General features: G+C 39.8%; 1 protein-coding gene across 13 annotated transcripts in view; it reads right to left on the bottom strand.

Moving 5' to 3' along the window:
- Positions 1-15,209, bottom strand: part of ATF1 (activating transcription factor 1) — a 76,564-nt gene that overhangs the window by 2,458 nt on the left and 58,897 nt on the right. For 5 of the 13 annotated variants that reach the window (XM_059082827.2, XM_067009278.1, XM_059082830.2 and 2 more), the window contains 3 exons: positions 12,440-12,570; positions 9,523-9,705; positions 9,278-9,437 (listed from right to left, as the gene is read on the bottom strand). In XM_059082827.2, the coding sequence (XP_058938810.1) occupies positions 9,278-9,437; positions 9,523-9,705; positions 12,440-12,570 (474 nt within the window). Of the gene's footprint in view, positions 1-6,779; positions 6,900-9,277; positions 9,438-9,522; positions 9,706-12,439; positions 12,571-15,209 lie in introns of all 13 variants that reach the window. The other 8 variants (XR_010835808.1, XR_010835810.1, XR_009338703.2 and 5 more) reach the window with 2 other exon arrangements.

The raw sequence follows: 15,209 nt of genomic DNA, 5'->3' as shown, positions 1-15,209 counted from the left end.
TACAAATAACTGTTTCATTTCTTTTTATGGCTGAGTAATATTCCATTGTATATATGTGCCACATCTTCTTTATCCATTCATCTGTTGATGGACACTTAGGTTGCTTCCATGTCCTGGCTATCGTAAATAGCGCTGCAATGAACATTTTGGTACATGACTCTTTTTGAATTATGGTTTTCTCAGGGTATATGCCCAGCAGTGGGATTTCTGGGTCGTATAGTAGTTCTATTTGTAGTTTTTTTTTTTTTTTTTTTTTTGTGCTAGGCGGGCCTCTCACTGCTGTGGCCTCTCCCGTTGCGGAGCACAGGCTCCGGACGTGCAGGCCCAGCGGCCATGGCTCACGGGCCCAGCTGCTCCGCGGCATGTGGGATCTTCACGGACCGGGGCACGAACCCATGTCCCCTGCATCGGCAGGCGGGCTCTCAACCACTGAGCCACCAGGGAAGCCCTATTTGTAGTTTTTTAAGGAACCTCCATACTGTTCTCCATACTGCCTGTACCAATTCACATTCCCACCAGCAGTGCAAGAGTGTTCCCTTTTCTCCACACCCTCTCCAGCATTTATTGTTTCTAGATTTTTTGATGGTGGCCATTCTGACCGGTGTGAGATGATACCTCATTGTAGTTTTGATTTGCATGTCTCTAATGATTAATGATGTTGACCATTCTTTCATGTGTTTGTTGGCAATCTGTATATCTTCTTTGGAGAAATGTCTATTGGAGAAATGTCTATTTAGGTCTTCTGCCCATTTTTGGATTGGGTTGTTTGTTTTTTTGTTATTGAGCTGCATGAGCTGCTTGTAAATTTTGGAGATTAATCCTTTGTCAGTTGCTTCTTTTGCAACTGTTTTCTCCCATTCTGAGGGTTGTCTTTTGGTCTTGTTTATGGTATCCTTTGCTGTGCAAAAGCTTTTAAGTTTCATTAGGTCCCATTTGTTTATTTTTGTTTTTATTTCCACTTCTCTAGGAGGTGGGTCAAAAAGGATCTTGCTGTGATTTATGTCATAGAGTGTTCTGCCTATGTTTCCCTCTAAGAGTTTGATAGTGTCTGGCCTTACATTTAGGTCTTAACCCATTTTGAGTTTATTTTTGTGTATGGTCTTAGGGAGTGTTCTAATTTCATACTTTTAACATGTACCTGTCCAGTTTTCCCAGCACCACTTACTGGAGAGGCTGTCTTTTCTCCACTGTGTATTCTTGGCCTCCTTTATCAAAGATAAGGTGACCATATGTATGTGGGTTTATCTCTGGGCTTTCTATCCTGTTCCATTGATCTATATTTCTGTTTTTGTGTCAGTACCATACTGTCTTGATTACTGTAGCTTAGTAGTATAGTCTGAAGTCAGGGAGCCTGATTCCTCCAGCTCCATTTTTCGTTCTCAAGATTGCTTTGGCTATTCGGGGTCTTTTGTGTTTCCATACAAATTGTGAAGTTTTTTGTTCTACTTCTGTAAAAAATGCCAGTGGTAGTTTGATAGGGATTGCATTGACTCTGTAGATTGATTTGGGTAGCAGAGTCATTTTCACAATGTTGATTCTTCCAATCCAAGAACATGGTATATCTCTCCATCTATTTGTATCATCTTTAATTTCTTTCATCAGTGTCTTATAATTTTATGCATACAGGTCTTTTGTCTCCTTAGGTAGGTTTATTCCTAGATATTTTATTCTTTTTGTTGCAATGGTAAATGGGAGTGTTTTCTTAATTTCACTCTCAGATTTTTCATCATTAGTGTATAAGAATGCCAGAGATTTCTATGCATTAATTTTGTATCCTGCTACTTTACTAAATTCATTGATTAGCTCCAGTAGTTTTCTGGTAGCATCTTTAGGATTCCCTGTGTATAGTATCATGTCATCTGCAAACAGTGACAGCTTTTACTTCTTCTTTTCCAATTTGGATTCCTTTTATTTCCTTTTCTTCTCTGACTGCTGTGGCTAGAACTTCCAAAACTAGGTTGAATAAGAGTGGTGAGAGTGGGCAACCTTGTCTTGTTCCTGTTCTTAGTGGAAATGGTTTCAGTTTTTCACCATTGAGGACGATGTTGGCTGTGGGTTTGTCATATATGGCCTTTATTATGTTGAGGAAAGTTCCCTCTGTGCCTACTTTCTGCAGGGTTTTTATCATAAATGGGTGTTGAATTTTGTCAAAAGCTTTCTCTGCATCTATTGAGATGATCATATGTTTTTTCTCCTTCAGTTTGTTGATATGGTGTATCACGTTGATTGATTTGCGTATATTGAAGAATCCTTGCATTCCTGAAATAAACCCCACTTGATCATGGTGTATGATCCTTTTAATGTGCTGTTGGATTCTGTCTGCTAGTATTTTGTTGAGGATTTTTGCATCTATGTTCATCAGTGATATAGGCCTGTAGTTTTCTTTCTTTGTGACGTCTTTGTCTGGTTTTGGTATCAGGGTGATGGTGGCCTCATAGAATGAGTTTGGGAGTGTTCCTCCCTCTGCTATATTTTGGAAGAGTTTGAGAAGGATGGGCGTTAGCTCTTCTCTAAATGTTTGATAGAATTCGCCTGTGAAGCCATCTGGTCCTGGGCTTTGGTTTGTTGGAAGATTTTTAATCACAGTTTCAATTTCAGTGCTTGTGATTGGTCTGTTCATATTTTCTATTTCTTCCTGGTTCAGTCTCGGCAAGCTGTGCAGTTCTAAGAATTTGTCCATTTCTTCCAGGTTGTCCATTTTATTGGCACAGAGTTGCTTGCAGTAATCTCTCATGATCGTTTGTATTTCTGCAGTGTCAGTTGTTACTTCTCCTTTTTCATTTCTAATTCTATTGATTTGAGTCTTCTCCCTTTTTTTCTTGATGAGTCTGGCTAATGGTTTATCAATTTTGTTTATCTTCTCAAAGATCCAGCTTTTAGTTTTATTGATCTTTGCTATCGTTTCCTTCATTTCTTTTTCATTTATTTCTGATCTGATCTTTATAATATCTTTCCTTCTCACTTTGGGGGGTTTTTGTTCTCCTTTCTCAAATTGCTTTAGGTGCAAGGTTAGGTTGTTTACTTGAGATGTTTCCTGTTTCTTAAGGTAGGACTGTATTGCTATAAACTTCCCTCTTAGAACTGCTTTTGCTGCATCCCATAGGTTTTGGGTTGTCGTGTCTCCATTGTCATTTGTTTCTAGGTATTTTTTGATTTCCTCTTTGATTTCTTCAGTGATCACTTCGTTATTAAGTAGTATATTGTTTAGCCTCCATGTGTTTGTATTTTTTAACAGATCTTTTCCTGTAATTGATATCTAGTCTCATAGCATTGTGGTTGGAAAAGATACTTGATATGATTTCAATTTTCTTAAATTTACCAAGGCTAGATTTGTGACCCAAGATATGATCTATCCTGCAGAATGTTCCATGAGCACTTGAGAAAAATGTGTATTCTGTTGTTTTTGGATGGAATGTCCTATAAATATCAATTAAGCCCACCTTGCTTAATGTATCATTTAAAACTTGTGTTTCCTTATTTATTTTCATTTTGGATGATCTGTCCATTGGTGAAAATGGGGTGTTAAAGTCCCCTACTGTGATTGTGTTCCTGTTGATTTCCCCTTTTATGGCTGTTAGTATTTGCTTTAATGTATTGAGGTGCTCCTATGTTGGGTGCATAAATGTTTACAATTGTTATATCTTCTTCATGAATCGATCCCTTGGTCATTAGGTAGTGTCCTTCTTTGTCTCTTCTAATAGTCTTTATTTTAAAGTCTATTTTGTCTGATATGAGAAGTGCTACTCCAGCTTTCTTCTGATTTCCATTTGCATGGAATATCTTTTTCCATCCCCTCACTTTCAGTCTGTATGTGTCTCTAGGTCTGAAGTGGGTCTCTTGTAGACAGCATATATACAGGTCTTGTTCTTGTACCCATTCAGCCAGTCTACGTCTTTTAGTGGGAGCATTTAATCCATTTATATTTAAGGTAATTATTGATATGTATGTTCCTATTCCCATTTTCTTAATTGTTTTGCATTTGTTATTGTAGGTCTTTTCCTTCTCTTGTGTTTCTTGCCTAGAAAAGTTCCTTTAGCATTTGTTGTAAAGCTGGTTTGGTGGTGCTGAACTCTCTCAGCTTTTGCTTGTCTGTAAAGGTTTAAATCTGAATGAGATCCTTGCTGGGTAGAGTAATCTTGGTTGTAGGTTTTTCTCCTTCATCACTTTAAATATGTCCTGCCACTCCCTTCTGGCTTGCAGAGCTTCTGCTGAAAGATCAGCTGTTAACCTTATGGGGAATTCTCTTGTGTGTTATTCGTTGTTTTTCCTTTGCTGCTTTTTTTTTTTTTTTGGTGGTATGAGGGCCTCTCACTGTCGCGGCCTCTCCCCTTGCGGAGCACAGGCTCCAGACGCGCAGGCCCAGCGGCCATGGCTCACGGGCCCAGCTGCTCCGCGGCATGTGGGATCTTCCCGGACCGGGGCACGAACCCGTGTCTCCTGCATCCGCAGGTGGACTCCCAACCACTGCGCCACCAGGGAAGCCCCCCCTTGCTGCTTTTAATATTTTTTCTTTGTATTTAATTTTTGATAGTTTGATAAATATGTTTCTCGGCATGTTTCTCTTTGGATTTATCCTGTATGGGACTCTCTGTGCTTCCCGGACTTGGTTGACTATTTCCTTTCCCATATTAGGGAAGTTTTCAACTATAATCTCTTCAAATATTTTCTCAGTCCCTTTCTTTTTCTCTTCTTGTTCTGGGACCCCTATAATTCGAATGTTGGTGCGTTTAATGTTGTCCCAGAGGTCTCTGAGACTGTCCTCAGTTCTTTTCATTCTTTTTTCTTTATTCTACTCTGCAGCAGTTGTTTTCACTATTTTATCTTCCAGGTCACTTATCCGTTCTTCTGCCTCAGTTATTCTGCTATTGATCCCATCTAGAGTATTTTTAATTTCATTTATTTTGTTGTTCACCGTTGCTTGCTTCCTCTTTAGTTCTTCTAGGTCCTTTTTAAATGTTTCTTGCATTTTCTCTATTCTATTTCCATGATTTTGGATCATCTTTACTATCATTATTCTGAATTTTTTTTCAGGTAGACTGCCTATTTCCTCTTCATTTGTTAGGTCTGGTGCGTTTTTACCTTGCTTCTTCAGTTTTGCATCTCCTTTTTGCAAGCTGCAGGTTCGTAGTTCCCGTTGTTTTTGGTTGTCTGTCCCCAGTGGCTAAAGTTGGTTCAGTGGGTTGAGTAGGTTTCCTGGTTGAGGGGACTAGTGCCTGTGTTCTGGCGGATGAGGCTGGATCTTGTCTTTGTGGTGGGCAGGTCCACGTCTGGTGGTGTGTTTTGGGGTGTCTGTAGCCTTTTTATGATTTTAGGCAGCCTCTCTGCTAATGGATGGGGCTGTGTTCCTGTCTTGCTAGTTGTTTGGCATAGGGTGTCCAGCACTGTCGCTTGCTGGTCATTGAGTGAAGCTGGGTGTTGGTGTTGAGATGGAGATCTTTGGGAGATTTTCGCCATTTGATATTACGTGGAGCTGGGAGGCCTCTTGTGGACTAGTGTCCTGAAGTTGGTTCTCCCACCTCAGAGGCACAGCCCTGATGCCTGGCTGGAGCACCAAGAGCCTTTAATCCACACGGCTCAGAATAAAAGGGAGAAAAAATAAGAAAGAGAGAGAGGGAGGGAGGGAGGAAAGAAAGAAAGAGGATAAAATAAAATAAAGTTATTGAAATAAAAAATAATTATTAAGAAGAAAAATTTTTTTAAGTTAAAAAAAAGGACAATTCGAACCCTAGGACAAATGGTAAAAGCAAAGCTATACAGATGAAATCTCACACAGAAGCATACACATACACACTCACAAAAAGAGAAAAAGGGGAAAAAAATAATATATCTTGCTCTCAAAGTCCACCTCCTCAATTTGTGATGATTTGTTGTCTATTCAGGTAATCCACAGATGTAGGGTACATCAAGTTGATTATGGAGCTTTAATCCGCTGCTTCTGAGGCTGCTGGGAGAGAGTTCCCTTTCTCTTCTTCATTTGCACAGCTCTTGGGGTTCAGCTTTGGATTTGGCCCCGCCTCTTTGTACAGATCACTGGAGGGCATCTGTTCTTTGCTCAGATAGGACAGGGTTAAAGGAGCAGCTGATTTGGGGTCTCTGGGTCACTCAGGCCGGGGGGAGGGAGGGGCACAGAGTGTGGGGCGAGCCTGCATTGGCAGAGGCCAGCATGACGTTGCACCAGCCTGAGACACGCTGTGTATTCTCCCAGGGAAGTTGTCCCTGGATCCCAGGACCCTGGCAGTGGCGGGCTGCACAGGCTCCCTGGAGGGGAGGTGTGGATAGTGACCTGTGCTCACACACAGGCTTCTTGGTGGCAGCAGCAGCAGCCTTAGCGTCTCTTGCCTGTCTCTGGTGTCTGTGCTGATAGCTGCAGCTCCCGCCCATTTCTGGAGCTCTAAGTGGCCCAACGCACCAGGAAACAAAGAGGCAAGAAAAAGTCTCTTGTCTCTTCGGCAGCTCTGTGCCTGTCTCTCGATTATACATTTTCACCTAAAAGTTTTTAAAATTTCACCTTTCACATGTTTTTAATCCATTCAGTATGATTTTTGTGTATGCTGTGAGGAAGAAATCCAATTTTTTTTTTCACACACAAATAACTAACTATCTTAGCTAGTTAAGAAGTCCCTTCTTCCCCCAATAATCTGCCCTACCAGGGTTTCATGTATTCACAGATCTGTTTCTGAGCTCCCTACTCTGTTTTACTGGTGATTTTGTTTATCTCAATGCCAATATCACATGATTTGAATTACCACAGCTTTAAACAAAACTTGATATCTCCTCACCTTATTCTTGTCTGGAATATTTTGGCTGCTCTTGGCCCTTTACTCTTCTACAAATTTTAGTATCAACTTGTCAAGTTCTTCAAACAACCTGTCTGGGTTTTGATTGGAACTGCATTGAATCTATGGATCAATCAGGGGGAAAAATAGTCATCTTTATAATACTGAGTTTCCATATCTATGGACATAGTATATTTCTCCATTTATTTAGATCTTCCTTATTAATGTCTTTCAAAAACACTTTACAATGTCTTCCATAAATGTCCTGGACAGCTTTTGTTAGATTTATTCTCACATATTTTATTTATTGATAATATAAACATCTTTTTAATAATTATTTACCAAACTATTGATGATGTGAAGAAATAGTTGATTTTTGAAAACTGATTTTATATCTAGTAAACTCATTACTTACAATAATTTTTCTCTAACTCCATTTGGTTTTTTAAAAAAAATCAAGCAATCGTATAAAAGACAGTAATAGTTTCTATTTTTTTCATTTAAATCCTTGTAATTTCCCTTCCCTTTTCCAGTTTTACTAAACTGGCAAGGGCTTCTGGTACAAATGTTGAAAAGAACTGGTTCTTTTACAGTTTCAAATAGTTTGCAGATGATTTTCCTGGATATTCTAAGCAGATGAATATATCTTTGCTAATAATAATAGTTTTATTTTTCCTCTCCAATTTTTATCATTTTTATAGTCTCTTGAGCTTTGAAGATTTATAATGACATTCTTTTTTTTAAATACAAAAGAAATACTTATTTCCCTCTCTCCATTAGGTTACTGAAGACTTCACAAAACTCATTCTGTCATCTGCTCTTTCTGCTGACACTTGCTCCTGAAAGGCAGTGTGGTATTCCCTAAGACTTTGGACTCTAAAACTTGGACCCATGAATTTAAACCCTACCTCTATCAGCTGCCGAGCAGTGTAACCTTGGTCAAGTAAACTTAACTTCTCTAGGCCTCAGCTTCCTCATCTCAAAAAAATGGAAATAATTTTTTGTGACAGTTGCCTAAGGTGTTGGCACATATAGTGGAGGCCTAATTCCTTGGGTAGTCTGATTTTTCAACTTGTATTTGTTAGAACTCAATGTATGGGAATTCATTAAAGCCTGTATTGAAGTTGCGTTCTCCAATTGGGGGCACTAATTTTTAAAATTACAATTCTTAGCTTATGGATGTAGTACTTCTTGGGTTTTGACCTCATGAAAAATAATCTGTGATCCAATTCTCCAGCCTGCAGAAGCCCCAGGCTCTGTCCCTAGTCCCCTCTGCATACCAAAGCTATACCAATTACAAAGATCTGAATTTATCCCTAGGATATACAGGGGCTGCTTCAGTGCTCATTTAACATCATGGTCCTGGGCTTCTGGTTCGCACGTCTAACCTCAATAGATTTCTCTTCCTTTCTACATGCTCATCCAGTCATTTAAAAGGATGGTTTTTATATTTCATCAAGCTTTTATTATGTAGCTGAGGTTACATTGTCAGAAAGAGAAGTCACACTCTAGTAATTTTTAACAAGTCTTTTGGGTTTCCTAGGTACACAATCATATCATCAGCAACGAGAGGCAACGAGAGACAATTCTTTTCTAATAATTTACATAACTTACTTCATTTACTTCTATTTGTTGGAACCTCCAAAACAACAGATGGTCCCTGCCTTGTTACCAAGTCATTTACAGTGATGCTTCCTCTTGTTTTTAGTAAAGAAACATTTTATCTTGAAGTAATTAAATGTATCCATCTGGTCCTTTTATGGTAATTTTTACTGCTCTAGAAAATTATCCTTTATTCTAATTTTCTAACTTATTGGAGAGGACCTGAAAATAGAACCTTAATATAATTGAAAAAATTTGTTGTATCTGTGGCTATTTACCCTTTTTTGTTTCTAATATAGTTTATTGGTGTCTTTTCTTTTCCCTTGAACACACTGCAGAAGGCTACCCATCATATTCTTTTTCTCAAAGAGCTAGTTATTTTTAATGCCTGATGTATATGTAGTGCATATAGCAATGTTTAAAATACATTTAAAACAAACAAATGTTTCTGGGGGTTAAATGACTACTATATTTCATGATCAAAATTCATTTTTAAGAGCAATTCTGTATCCAGAAGTATATTAGGTATTATTCAGAATCCTACTAATTCTTGCCTATTCTTACTCTAGTCAACAGCAAGCAGCAAATTATTATTTTCACTTAACTTTGTCATCTGAATAAGAACAAAATATATTGTTTGAAAAGTTTTGCTTAACAATGCTATTCAAAGGACACAATAAAAATGGAAGAACTCTAGGTCATATATTAAATAAAGAAACTATGCAAAGGGACTCACTGATCCACTGGAAATATACTAGACATAATCTAACACTCAGTTAAAATAATGTTGATATAATCCCCTTTCCTTATTTCTAATATACAGCCTCAGTTAATATCTGGTTATATTTTGAGATTTATAAAAACATTACCCATTCTGATAGTATAATTTTACTACCTACCTATTTTTCATCAACCTTATTTCTCTTTTCAGTTGGGGGTCATCTGTCTTAGTTGTCTGAGATGTAAGGGTTACGGGAGATGTCATCACCACGGTTTGTGGTAGTGAAGTAGCTGAAGGCGTGGTACGGATCTGATATGTCTGCATATCTCCTGATGCAGCTGTGTGGTCAAAAGAATGAGTTAATTTATAAGTGTCTTTGAAAGTACTTTGTGATGCTTTCCATAGATACTTAAGCAAACTTACTTTGTACAACCACCTGGTTGCTGGGCACAAGTATTTGCTGTCCATCAGAGGTCTGTGCATACTGGAGAATTGTTGTACCTTGTTGAGTACTGCCTGAATTTGTCATGGTTAATGTCTGAAGCCCCTGTACTCCATCTGTGCCTGGACTGGCCAGCTGTAAGGCTCCATTTGGGGCAATGGCAACTTTAACCAAAGAGAGAACATAGCTAATATAAGGCTGTACAACACACTAATGACAAAGGATTGGCAAAAAAAAATTTGCTATTTATTAAAACAGGTGTAAATGCAATTCCACTTGATAACTGTTGACTACTTTGGGTGAGCTATATGTAAAACAAGTAAAACAGCATTTCTTCAGAAAATTTTGTATTTCAGATGCACTAATCTTAAATTTAGTCTCACTGATTCATCAAAACCCATTTTGGGCTCTATAGAGCATTCCATGCTAATTGTTAATGTTGTCACAGCAGTTTTGGGCCATTAGAAGAGGGTACCACCGATGACTAACTTTTAAAGGAAAAATACGTAGAAGGAAATATTAACATAGTTTGTAATTTTTATTTAAAAGCATTAAAAAGATTGTATTTTAAAATATTTTTGAATAGATAAGTGTGCCTATGGAAAATTCAAAAAGGATAAAAGGTTACATAATGAAAAAGTAAATCTTCATACTCTTTCTTAGCTCCACTCTCTAGTGGTGACCACTGCTTCTGATTATCCTTATCCTTTCCCTTGTAGGATAAGGGTACCACACAACAAATATTCCAATATACTTTAATTTATAAAATGACTTTAGAAGTAAAGACATTAAAATTTTTTAGATTCAGAGATTTGTTTTAAACTTACTAGGAATTACTTTCAATCTCCTTCCCTGCAACACACATTACATACATATATAAATAAAAAGTCCCATTATCCCTATTTATTCCACTGTCCACTCCCTACCTGCCTCCTGAGGTAAACATTATTTCTGAGGTAAACATTATTTTGGTGCACAACTTTCCTAATCTTTTCCTATGCTCACACAGATTGATATATAAATATCAAAATAGGTTTATTTACACACATTATAGATACACATCTTTTGATGTTAAATATATGTTAATACAGAATGTTTTCATTTTTGCAACATATCTTCCTGTACTTGCTTAACATGTGTATTTACCTGGTTGAATTTACTTCTTTGAAGAACTCAACTGTACTGTTCAATACAGTAGCCATGAGCCATGCGTGGCTATTTAAATTAACTAAATTAAAATTAAAATTAAAAATTCAGTTCCTCAGTCTCACCAGCCACATGTCACGTGCTCAGTATTCACACATAGTTTAGCAGCTACTGTACTAGACAATGCAAATACAGAACATTTGCATCATCAAGTTCTACTGGATCATGTTGCCCTAAATATGACTTGTACTATACTTACTTCAGTTGTAACATATGAGATATTAGCCCAAGTTTCTATGTAGTTTTCAAAATTCTAATTTTTAATGGGTTTAGAATAATAAACCATTTAATATATCTTTTAACTTGCTAATATGCTGCCTTAAAAAATTTTTTAGAAGCAGCAATACATGATTAAAAAACAAAATTCAATTTTGTTTAAAATGAAAAGTGAACCTCCCAATTGCTTTTTTTTTTTTTTTTTTTTTTGGTGCTAGGCGGGCCTCTCACTGTTGTGGCCTCTCCCGTTGCGGAGCACAGGCTCCGGACGTGCAGGCTCAGCGGCCATGGCTCAAGGGCCCAGCCGCTCTGTGGCATGTGGGATCTTCCCGGACTGGGGCACGAACCCGTGTCCCCTGCATCGGCAGGCAGACTCTCAACCACTGCACCACCAGGGAAGCCCCCAATTGCCTCTTGATCTCTGCTCCTAAGTTTCCTTCCTTGCAACCACTATTCCCAATTTCTTATGTGTCCTCACAGAAATATTCTACATATATTCTTAAAATCATATATTCATAACATGTTTTAATGAAAGCCTTACATGCGCCAGGCCCTGTATGCCAAGGTTATAGTTGTGAACTTACATTCCTTGAGAACAGATCATAAATAAGCTAATCTATAATTATATACATTCTATAATTAAGCTACTATGTTTTACGCGCAGGTAGTAGGGATGACACCTCCAAAGATCCTGAGGCAGAAACAAGCTTCATGTGTTAAGGAACAGCAAGAAAGTCTGTGTGGCCAGAATGGCATCAAGTGGCAGGAGATGAGATCAGAGTGGCAGGCAAAGCCAGATCCTGAATGTAATGCCTTGTGGGACCTATTCTAAAGTCACTGGAAGATTCTGAGCAAGAATGGTGTGATCTAATTGACATTTTAAATAAATTGCTTTGGCTGAGATATGGAAAAGTATAGAGCAAGAATGGAAGCAAGATGACCAATCGGATACTGCAGTAATTCAGATGAGAGTATAGACTGAGGTGGTGGAGAGGATGACTGTAGATGGTGAGAGGTGGTCACATGGGACACCAATAAAACTTGAAGAACAGGGGTTAGGAGAGGAGGGAGAGATTATCTACAAATGGACACAGCACAAGTGAATTTCTTGGGGTGATGGAGTGTCTTGATTGTGGTGGTGCTTAGATAGCTCCATGCATTTGTCAAAACTCACAGACTTACACCCTAAAGTAAGTATATCATTTACAAGCCGTGTATCACAAGCTGTATGACTTCAGGGATATTATCTGACTCTCTAAGCCTCGGTTCCCTCATAAATTGATAACTGCCCACCTCACAAAGTTGTAAGGAATAAATGAGATAATACTGAAAAAGAACTTTGCATTATTTCTGGCTCAAAATGTTATCCTTTAGTAATCATCACTACTAAAATATGACAGTTTACACACCACTTCTTCAAATAGAAAGGTTAGTTTCTGTGTGTCTATCAGGTGGGAAATTTATTCCTATACGTACTGTACTGTCCGGTGCTAGTCTGATAGATGGGAGTTGGAACAGACATAGAAGTGACAGCAGAAACTCCAGGATTTTCTCCGTCTCCTTTTCTGCCCCGTGTATCTTCAGAAGATAGGTCTTTCAAAATTTTTCTGTGAAAAACAGAACTCTATTATTACTGTTGGTGATGAGGACAGCTTTACAAAGAAATTACTAAACCTTTTTAATCTCAGGTTAAAAATACAGTAATCTGGTAGACACCTAAACTCTTGTGTTAAAAAAATCCTTTCTTTAGCACATACTGTGTTTTAGCACAAACTAGACTTTATTAGCAGGCTGGTTATATTTTAGTTTATGACGACCTGAAAAGAGACACTGAGCAAATACCCATACAGAGTGCCTTTCAATATACAAGGCCCTTGTAGAGGTATAAAATGTCTCCTTCCCCTATAGGAGAGATGGCTCCATTGTGAGGTATTTCATTAATTAACAAAGTACTATTCATTTTCTAAATAGTGTCAGTGACTTCTATTTTAAAAGATTAAATTTTGAACTTCCCTGGTGGTCCAGTGGTTCCAGTGGAAGAATCTGTGCTTCCACTACAGAGGGCACAGTTCGATCCCTGGTTGGGGAACTAAGATCCTGCATGCCACGTGGCATGGCCAAAAAATAAAAATTAAAAAAAAATACTACTGTAAAGACTGGTGGTTGTCAAGGGGGAGTGAGGTGGGAGAGGGATTGACTGGGAGTTTGGGGTTAGCACATGCAAACTGGTATATATGGAGTTAGCACATGCAAACTGGTATATATGGAATGGATGGATAAACAAGGTCCTACTGTATAGCACAGGGAACTATATTCAATATCCTGTGATAGAGATTTTGGGGGAAGATGGTAGAAGAGTAAGACACAGAGATCACCTTCCTCCCCACAGATACATCAGAAATACATCTACATGTGGAACAACTCCTACAGAACACCCACTGAATGCTGGCAGAAGACCTCAGACCTCCCAAAAGGCAAGAAACTCCCCACATACCTGGGTAGGGCAAAAGAAAAAAGAATAAACAGAGACAAAAGAATAGGGACAGGACCTGCACCAGTGGGAGGGAGCTGTGAAGGAGGAAAGGTTTCCACACACTAGAAGCCCCTTCGCAGGCGGAGACTATGGGTGGCAGAGGGGGGAAGCTTCAGAGCCAGGAGGAGAGCGCAGCCACAGGGGTAAGGAGGGCAAAGCAGAGAGATTCCCACATGGAGGATTGGTGCTGACCAGCACCCACCAGCCCAAGAGGCTTGTCTGCTCACCCGCTGGGAGAGGTGGGGGCTGGGAGCTGAGGCTCGGGCTTTGATCGGTTGGATCACAGGGAGAGGACTGGCAGTGTGAACACAGCCTGAGGGGGGCTAGTGCGCCACAGTTAGCCGGGAGGGAGTCTGGGAAAAAGTCTGGACCTGACGAAGAGGCAAGAGACTTTTTCTTCCCTCTTTGTTTCCTGGTTTGCGAGGAGAGGGGATTAAGAGCGCTGCTTAAAGGAGCTCCAGAGATGGGTGCGAGCCGCGGCTATCAGCATGGACCCCAGAGACGGGCATGAGACACTAAGTGCAGCTGCCACTGCCAGGGTCCCGTGATCCAGGGACAACTTGCCCGGGAAAATGCACAGTGTGCCACAGGCTGGTGCAACGTCATGCCGGCCTCTGCTACTGCAGGCTCGCCCCGCACTCCATGCCCCCCGCCCCCGCCGCCTCCCCGGCCTGAGTGATCCAGAGATCCTGAATCAGCTGCTCCTTTAACCCCGTCCTGTCTGAGCGAAGAAAAGACGCCCTCAGGCGACCTACATGCAGAGGCAGGGCCAAATCCAAAGCTGAACCCCTGGAGCTGTGCAAACAAGAAGAGAAAGGGAAATCTCTCCCAGCAGCCTCAAGATCAGTGGATTAAATCTCCACAATCAACTTGATGTACCCTGCATCGGTGGAAAACCTGAACAGACAACCGAATCACCCCAAATTGAGGAGGTGGACTTTGAGAGCAAGATATATTATTTTTTCCCCTTTTCCTCTTTTTCTGAGTGTGTATGTGTATGCTTCTGTGTGAGATTTCATCTGTATAGCTTTGCTTTCACGATTTGTCCTAGGGTTCTGTCGTAGTTGTTTTTCTTTGTTTTACTTTAAAAATTTTTTTTCTTAATATTTTTTATTTTAATAACCTTATTTTATTTTACTTTATTTCCCTCTCTCTCTCTCTGTCTACTTTTTCTCCCTTTTATTCTGAGCTGTGTAGATGAAAGGCTCTTGGCGCTACAGCCAGGAATCAGTGCTGTGCCTCTGAGGTGGGAGAGCCAACTTCAGGACACTGGTCCACAAGAGGCCTCCCAGCTCCACATAATATCAAACGGCAAAAATCTCCCAGAGATCTCCATCTCAACACCAAAACCCAGCTTCACTCAACAACCAGCAAGCTACAGTGCTGGACACCCTATGCCAAACAACTAGCAAGACAGGAACACAACCCCACCCATTAGCAGAGAGGCTGCCTAAGACCACAGACACCCCAAAACACACCATGAGATGTGGACCTCCCTACCAGAAAAACAAGATCCAGCCTCGTCCACCAGAACACAGGCACTAGTCCCCTCCACCAGGAAGCCTACACAACGCACTGAACCAACTTTAGCCACTGGGGACAGACACCAAAAACAACAGGAACTATGAACCTGCAGCCTGCAAAAAGGAGACCCCAAACACAGTAAGATAAGCAAAATGAAAAGATAGAAAAACACACAGCAGATGAAGGAGC

The sequence above is a fragment of the Kogia breviceps genome, chromosome 12, assembly GCF_026419965.1.
Source record: "Kogia breviceps isolate mKogBre1 chromosome 12, mKogBre1 haplotype 1, whole genome shotgun sequence".
Taxonomy (NCBI): domain Eukaryota; kingdom Metazoa; phylum Chordata; class Mammalia; order Artiodactyla; family Physeteridae; genus Kogia; species Kogia breviceps.
Note: the sequence above shows the minus strand (reverse complement) of the source record. Positions and strands in the feature narration are given on the sequence as shown.